The sequence below is a fragment of the Syngnathoides biaculeatus genome, chromosome 12, assembly GCF_019802595.1.
Source record: "Syngnathoides biaculeatus isolate LvHL_M chromosome 12, ASM1980259v1, whole genome shotgun sequence".
Taxonomy (NCBI): domain Eukaryota; kingdom Metazoa; phylum Chordata; class Actinopteri; order Syngnathiformes; family Syngnathidae; genus Syngnathoides; species Syngnathoides biaculeatus.
The window spans coordinates 8822984-8831913 of NC_084651.1; the positions used below are offsets into that span (position 1 = coordinate 8822984).

General features: G+C 44.1%; 1 protein-coding gene across 3 annotated transcripts in view; it reads right to left on the reverse strand.

Moving 5' to 3' along the window:
• The window catches only part of grid1a (glutamate receptor, ionotropic, delta 1a), a 295107-nt gene extending 288197 nt beyond the window's left edge, over nucleotides 1-6910 (reverse strand). For 2 of the 3 annotated variants that reach the window (XM_061837779.1, XM_061837780.1), the window contains exons 1-2: nucleotides 6728-6910; nucleotides 629-784 (exon numbers count right to left, since the gene is read on the reverse strand). In XM_061837779.1, coding sequence (XP_061693763.1) covers nucleotides 629-784; nucleotides 6728-6908 — 337 coding nt within the window. In that variant the 5' untranslated portion in view covers nucleotides 6909-6910. Of the gene's footprint in view, nucleotides 1-628; nucleotides 785-1789; nucleotides 1921-6727 lie in introns of those variants that run through there. The other variant, XM_061837781.1, reaches the window with a different exon arrangement.
• Nucleotides 6911-8930: the final 2020 nt, after the last annotated feature.

Sequence of the window (8930 nt, forward strand, 5' to 3'; positions counted from 1 at the left end):
CTCTCTTCTAGGGTGTACTCATCAAATCCCAGCCCACTCATTCCTTGCCTCCTTTATCCTTCATTTTCATACTTGTCATCACATTTCCTTCATCACTTTCCTGTTGTCCTTCTTCCCAAACATCCCGCCTTTTCCCTCCTCTCTCACTATTCCGGCAGCCTTGCCTCCTACCTACCGTCTTTGCTTCTTCATCCTTCCTTCACCCCGTGTTCCTGCAAACGTTCTGCCTTGACCTCCACCCATTTCCTTCTTTGTCATCCTTCATTCCTTCCTACACTTACCATCTATCATCCTCCAACCTTGTCCTTTCGTCACACTTCCTTCCCAAATGCTCACCTCCATGCGCCCCTGTTTCCCCCATTTCTTAAATGTCTACCACACTTTCTTTCCCTCCTCTTACCAAAGCCCTTCATTCCTTCCGGTGTACATTCCAGCCTTCTACGACTCTTTCTTCCTGCATCAGATTCCTCAGCCTTTCTCCCAAACCTGTCTTCCTTCCAACCTACTCCCTCCCACTGTCCTTTCTTCCTTCTGTGAAACTTCCTCCCAACCCTGCAGGCTTGCCTTTTTTTTGCTCAGACACGACCGAGCAACATTTAGGGAACTTGATAAACACCAACGTGCCTACCTTCCTGCACGGCCTGGAAGGGGTTGTTGGGCTCAATGAGCTTGACCGAGTGGGTGATCTTCTCGCTTTGCAGGATGTCGTCATTCAGACTCAGGTCAGAGATGGCCAGCTGAAAAATCTCATCATCCCTCACGGCGTTCTCCTCAAATATGGCACCTGTGGAGTAACAAAAATGGGGGTTGATGGGGGAACCAGAACGCCACCATTTTGGGTTTGAGCGGAAGTACAGCCCAGTCATTGCAAAACGATTGACAACAACGCAAGTGGTCCAACTACTGAGCCGCATGTGTGTGTATGAGAGAGAGGCAAACCAAATAAAAGCCCACGCCAGTTGTTTCTTTATGGAATCACCGTCAGACGAGGCATATATCAAACCTTTTCCGGAAAGGAGAAGTATATTTGGTGCTCGCTGACGTGCATCAGCCAATAGGACTTGGATGGAGTCCCAGTGCTGCACTAAAGCTGATGACTGAGCACCTGCTGCTGGCCCAGACTGTTGCAGCAGCACAAAAAAAAAAAAAAAAAAAAGTGAGAGGCTCTGCTGCATGTGCACAGCTAACATGTTTGGTGATTTAACACTACAACACAATGCAGCTAAACATATCCGGAGGATGGAGGGGGGGTTAGGACAATTCGTGATTAGAGGTGGTGAGGTTAAAAGGGAGCCTTGCTCGTTCTTGGTGTGGTGGTGGGGGGGAGCAGAACCGGTGTGCGGCACACAAAGAGGCTCTCTATGCGTTCTGCATTGCTAAAAAGTCCACTGACGTCCTTCCTCGCCGCTCTTTATTGACATGACAACCACGTCTCGATGGAAGTTGAGGCTTGCCGGCATAAAGACGGGAGCTACGCCTCGTCCATTTTTGGCTATTGAAAACCACCACCCCCACCCAACTCGAAACAGTTGCTTCTTGTTCTGAAGGTGCATTTCAGAAAAGATGTGACAGTTGAAAGACGAGACTCTCGCATTTGGACGCATATGTCACAAATGTGCAGAGGGGGGATTAAAAAAAAAAAAAAGGTGCACTGCTGTAAGATGAAGCAGGCGAGGCAGGAAATAACTTTTGAGCAGAGGAGCAATGAATTCAACCACGAAATAGAGAATTGCGCACATCGAAAAGCGTTACAAGCACTTATTTTCACCTGCTCGTGCGCACGGCTTACCGATGTGTATGATGGAGTCCCCTTTGGCCGAGTTGCATTGCAATATCCACAAGGAGAGGCAGACCAGCAGCGGCTCCATGGCGGCATGCAGCAGCACAAGCAGTTCATCCAAAGAAAATTACAAACAAAAAAAAAAAACAAAACAAAAAAAAAAAAAATACGAGAAAGAAGGTCTACTGCACCGGCGTCCTGAATATAGTCCGAGTTGTCCAAACGGATGGAGGTATACGCCACCTCCCCCACAAAATTTAAAAAAAAAAAAAAAAATGTAAAAAAATAAAACAAAAACCACAGCTAGACGTCCAGAGACGCTAGACGCAGCCACAGCAATGAAGAGTTCCACGGGAAGGATGCTCCGGAGAAGGAGGGGAGGGGGTCGGAATGGACATGCATGCGAGCCCTCCTCCAGCAGCCGGTGAGGAGAAGGAGGAGAGGAAGATGCGGGAGGATGAGGAGGAGGTGGGGCGCGCACGCACACGCGCTTCCAAATTATTATTGAGGTGGGAGGGAGGGGGGCAAACTCCACAGTCCTGTGAGCATCACGTGACTGCAGCTCGCTTGTCCCGAGGAGCGGACTAGAAAAAGACTGCAAGGAGATGGAGAAAGACGCACAACGTGATGACACGATGGGGAAAAACGACTCACGCGCACGCCGGTCCTCTTGCGCCGTGACCAGACGCCAGGCGGACCAACGGAGGGCAAAACGCGCAACTGGACTGCATGGTGACTTTTGGAGAAGTTGCAACAGGGGGAAAAAAAAAAAGACAGGAAGGAGGAAGAAGAGGAAAAGGAGGAGAAGTGGCTGACGCGGCGGTCGGTGCGTGCGCGTGGTTCCGGGGACCAGATGAAACATTCCACGGCGAGTGGACCGGCACCACATGAGAGAAAAACTTAATCCCCCCCCCCCCTTTTTTTTTTTAATCCATTAATGCATTTACTTGAACAGGATGGTTTTTTTTTTTTGGTCCTGAATATTTCCGCAAAAGACGACTCGGGGAAAAGAGAGCGCGTGGGGAGGAGGACCCACGTAGCCTTACAATTAAAGGATATTTCTCGTGTTTGTGACGAGAACGGAAATATCTCTTAATTGTTCGGTTAAGTGGGGTAAACATGCAGCGACCTCAGCGATACTGGATGGTGAAGCGCTTTTTAAAAAAAAAAAAAAAAAAAAAAAAAAAGCACCTGTAGAGGAAATCATCTCATCATATCTTTATCCTTTTGATTGAATTGAAAACAATTGTGTGTATATATATATATATTTTAGTGATGCAGTAAACCTGCAGTTGTGTGTGTGTGTGTGTGTGTGTGTGTGTGTGTGTGTGTCAGTGGGGAGGGGGGACACTGCCGCCACTTATCCACCAAATAGCACCTTGTGTTTCTAATGTGCTTACAAAAATAGACTAAAGAGGTAAGCAGGAGAGCTATTTTAGCACACTGCCTTTGATTATTCAAACTTATTCCCCAGGCACAAGCTGGATTTAGTGCAAATATTCTAAAACCGTCCACCACCACCCCAACCCCCTCCGTGATGGCTTCATGAGTGACGATGCCTCCCATCGGTGAGATGACAGGAATAAATGATTTGACTTTTTTTTTGCCAATTACAGCTCCTCATGAATCCATCAGACCTGGAGTTTTGGTTTGGTTTGACTTCCTGTGATCAAGATTCATCATGGAGCAGCAGCATGGGATAAGATAATCTAGTTTCATTGCTGTGTGAAGCAATATGTCAGCGACATTGTCTGGCACCTAGTGTGGAAAGGTTGCCGTGCACACGTGAACATTTGCATTAAAAAAAAAAAAAAAAAAAGTGATACTGGTGGGGGCGGGGTAACTCCAGCTGTAAAGGACAAGAGCTAGAGAAAATGGAAATATGCTGGAAAATATAGTATAACACTGGCTACATGTGCACAAGTAAAAGTAGGATCAACTCAAATGAGCCAATCCATAGCTGGAGACCAGAGGTGGTCAACGTATGGGGCGTGGGCCACTTTTGACCAGACTTATTTTCCCACCAGTCAGCCCGCTGAGCATTTACAAGAACAAACGTTCTGGAGTATTTGTCGCATTGATTTAGCAGCTCTATACCCATCCCAGACCCCCCCCCCCTCAAAAAAGTTGATCAAACTGCCTTTTGTGGTCTGTACCAATCATTAAATAACCAGGTAACTGGTTGACTATAAATATAGAAATCAAAAAATATTAAACAATTGTACATTTGAATTTTTGGGGGAAATGATGATTAAACAAAGTCATCATCCATTTATGTCTAGTTCAGCTCTGCAGGGAGCTGGAGCCTACTCCACGTGACTGCAAGACAAGGTGGACTCCACCCTGGAATCGACAACACCCCCACCCCAGTCAATCACAGAGTACATATAGCGAGAGACAAATATTCACACCAGCACTGAATGGGGAACTGTAAACCCACACTGCCTGGATCAAAGCCAGGTGAGTGCGCCGCTAAACCGTCACAGACTATAAAATATATTAAAATGAACTGTCACATCACAAGTGCGACAAGTTTCAAAACTCAAACCTGACACTTGAGCATCAAGGTTTGCCCACCACATCTGTTAAAGAGTACAATATATCCCCGGCAGGATTTGGATTTTCTAATGTGCATTAGCTCTCCCTGTGATGCAGTACACTACAGCTACAATAGAGGGAAAATATATATATATTGTTCACTTAATACCTCATAACTGAGTTTTATTGTTTTCATAAATCTCACCACCTGTACCTAATGATGTGTCCATTGAGCAGAGGTCAGCTGCAACATAATGTACTGGCAATATCTTCCTTATGTTGCCGCGCACACACACACACACACACACACACACACACACAGAGAGAAAGAAGTTACCCTTTCAAATATTTATCACGCAAAATTATTTATGAAGGTGCAGGAGAGAAACCGCACGCCGCCTGTTGCTCCAAGAGTTGGCCCGCGTGGCCGGCTCCCATGCATTAATAAGCAGATTGAACATGATAGAAATACACCGATATTGTATAATGGAGTTTGAGGGTGTTGTCCAAAGTCCGGTCTGTGGGCAGCTGTTGGCCCCATAGATAGTACAACAGTTTGAACTGATAAGCAGCCAATCACAGGGCACAGAGACAAGAATTCATATTTATACCATGGACCAGTGAAGTCTTCAATTAACCTAATATGTCAGCGGAAATTGAAGTACCCTCACTAGCCGAGATGCTGGAGAGACTCAACATCGGACACGCCAACCAGTATCGCAGAGTAAATTAATAAACATGATAAATAGCTCAGACCATTAGTCATTTTAGAAGAAATCGAAAAGTAAATTTGTTGATAATCAGATTGAATCCCCTCCAAAAAGGCAGGCTTCCTATTTTTGAGCTATGAATTCTGGAGAACTTTTTGTGGGAGTTTTCATGGTAACAGGATTAGCAAAAGAAAATGTCACACAAAGATGTTCTAGAGATTTACACCTTGATCCCGACTGCAAGGAAGACATGCTAAAAATCAGTGCTACACTATAACACACAAAATTATATATATATAATGAATACCAGACCAATTAAACACCACACTGAAGTTGAATTTAAAAAAAAATTATTAAATTGGCTCAAAATGGTAGTGTGAGGCCAAAATGACTGTATTTTGGACTTATGAGTTCTTGTGGCTTTCTCATGAACCCTGTCATGTTAAAGATGTCAACTAAACTCAGCATTAAATCAGTGAAACTGGTGTTTGCGGAGATTCCATCCCACCATTTTCCTGTGGGTGCTAGCAGGTTAATTGTAGTGAAGGTTTGCGTCCAGGAACCTCAAAGATATTCAGTACTTTAAAGCTCCAAAAAGGACAAAGTTATAAAAACACCCATGACATTTTCTGTAGCTTCGCATACCCCCAAAGTATCTCACTTGGCAAGCCAGCGGTTAGGTTTGTTTGCAGTCGATATGTGGCTAGGGCGCGACGCCGTTAAATTTCCTGTCAGTTTACCCAACATGCTCCGTGTGTGGAATTAGTACACCTCTGCACTTTATTTTTACACCGATTGGTGTCAACGCTAGTTTTACGGCGGTAATGGCAGATTAGTGTTCTTAACGACACTCCTCCTCTGGTGGAGAAGGCCCAAAAAGTGGATTTAAATGACGAGATGATGCCACAAGGAATCAAAGCCGAGCTCTTAGTCACAGATGAGTACCACTATTGGATTAGCCACTCATTAATAGTCTATTCTTGTCAGATAAGCCCCTTTTTACCCTGCTTTTATTATTTATTTCCACACAGCAGCTTGCAAACGTCGCGCCGTGATTCACTCCGCCCATGTGACGCCGCCTTTACAGTCTACACGCTTCATTTAAGGGAAGTACCATCTCCCGCTTTCAATTATCCACTGACATATAGTTGGAGGCCGGGAACCCTGTGGAATGTTTACAGGGGTAATATACACGTCTCACCGCCAGTGTAGCTGCTCTCTGACCTCATTGATTAGCGTTGCTATTTTAGTGCCGCGACGCGCACAAGATGGACGAAATTGGTTCGGCGGAATCTTTTAATGGTCAAGTCATTCTTCCCGTGCTGACGGAGAACGACTGCAGGCGACTTGCTTCAATACAGCACGCGGTGCTAGGATTTGACAGTAGGAGGACGACATGAGACCCACAGCAGCAAGATGGAACAGCGTTGAATATATCGATGAGGACAAAAGAAAAACACTATTACATGGAAAAGAAACCACGCATTACTGCAACAGCATAAGAGACTAGAAAAAAATGAAATGACGTGTAATGTCCACTGTGACTGTTCCAGTTAAAAACAGTTGAATAATAAGAAGAAGTTATAAGAAGTTTAATGCCAAGCACAGACCAAGAACCTGTGGACTGGGGGAAAAGAGTTCTAGGCCTTGGACATTGAGATGCTCCGCAATTCACTGCTAGCACATCAGGAAAACTCACACAGTGATACGGTTGCAGCACAACGCCAAGCAGCCACAGGAAAGCAGGAAACAGCAAGGGCTGATGGAGAACTTGCTGTCAGGGACAGAAGGCTGAGGCGAATACCAGGAAAATGACGAGGCAAGGAGAGACTGCGGCGTGAGACCACGCCGAGGTACAGGCGTGCTGGAGACTCTTGCATGACAGTGGGTCCTCAAGAGGCTAAAATACTGTGGCGGCTAATTGCTGATATGAAGCATCTGAGCACGCAGGTGAGCAGAGCGGCTAACGAGGTGGGTGTGGCTGACTGGCGGGGGGGGGGGTGAATGGAAAAACACTGAGAGTGCGCAGATAAAACAATGGAATTGAAATGCGGCAAAAAACAAGAACATGATTAAAAAGCCAAATTAAGAAAGGTTTACTTTTTAAAAAGTAAAAGGATAATGGAAAAAATGAAAAATGTTGAGTTAAAGTAAAAAAAAAAAGAAAAAAAAAAGCATAAATCACAAGTTTAGAAGCAAACAGAAGCAATAGCAGCACACGATACCAACAGGTAGTGTGATATCAATGATGGTTCAATTCCCTTTTGAGTGACACCTAACAAGTTTAACATCCGTGAAGAATAGAATTTGGAATCATTTCAAAAGCTACTCCATCAAAGTCAACAAATTTGCAGCAAAAAGGATTTTTTTTATCGTATATATTGAGCAAGTTTACTATTCACAAGGTCTGATAACCACCTCACACCACAGGATAATCGTTTAGGATGATCTTTTAAAAATATGACAATCTCATGGGAGGCGAACAAAACACTGAAATTGTGCTCTATTATAGCTATGCTTTCATTTGCCATATTCTCCTATTAGTGACAGCTGAACATAATGTAAAATAAAGTCATCGGAAAACAGCAATACAAACAATCCATATTACAAGTCAGGAAAAATACATAAAAATGATGTTGATCGTCCTGACGCTTGCAAAGTTGGGGAACATTTTTGGTACATTTGGTACATTGTTCAGGTTACGTAAGGTTTGCGGTACATTTGCATGGGAAGATGGGGAATTTTGGAACACAAATCAATAACAAACTCCCAAGTGACAGTTTGCAAAAAACTCAAGAACAACAACTCATAAGTCAAGGTACTGTTGTATTTGCACAATTATACAAAAGTATTTATATTTAAGTACCCTATTCCCATGCAATCCCATTAATCCAAATAGAAAATTTCCAAATTTGATATTTCCTGGAATTTTCCAATCCTACTTCTCCCGTAATTAGGCTTTTTTTTTCCATATTAAAACCGTATTACACGTGAACACGGCGAGGCGTCCATCGGCAGTCAGTCGGTTTTGTCCGTCTCTCGGGATTACTTAGACGAAAAGTCCCGGCGCCAATTTGGAGAGTGGGGTTACATTTTTTTTTTTCCGAGGTTGCTGACAAAAAAACAAAAAAAAAATCCATTCATGTCAGGCACAAATGTGCTGGGAATAGCAAGAAAGGTGTGTGCACGCACAGAGCCAGAGGTGAAAAAAGCAGCGTGCTCGCCTCCAAATACACAGCCCGAGGTAACATTATAGATTAATCATGTTATGGGAGAACAAGCATGAGCTCCATCACCGAGGATGAATTTCAATGAGCCAACTGTTGACTCCGTTGCAGCCCCCCCCCCCTCCCCCCACATTCGATACCACCACCCCAAAAATATAAATAATAAATAAATGGTAAACTATGCAACGGGTGATTAATATGGAAGACTAGTGTGGAGAAATACCCAAGTGGTATCAGGGAGTGCGAGATAGAGTTTTATGTTTTTGTCAGCCTGGAGGAACAAATCGGACAGCTGACAAGTGTGAAGTTTTCAGAGACACGGAAAAAATATATAGATATATATATTGTTCCTTTACAATGTACTTCAAGCGGGCTTCTGCTTCACTAATTAGGCAGATGTGCAGACTCCAAACCTTGAATGAGCACCTCAGTGGGCAAACACGGTACCGTTGGTGGTTAGCATGCCTGCATCACAGCCAAGAGACTCTGGGTTCGATTCTCAGCTCTGGGCCTCTTTACTGGAGTTTGCACATTCTCAATGTGCCGTCATGCTTGGTCAAAATTAAATTTATTAGTAAAAACCCCTTTGTGTAACCATTTTTTTTTCCTTGATTTCTGTTACTGTTTTGAACTACATTGTTGGTCTCACAGTTAATATAGATACAGTGCCACCTG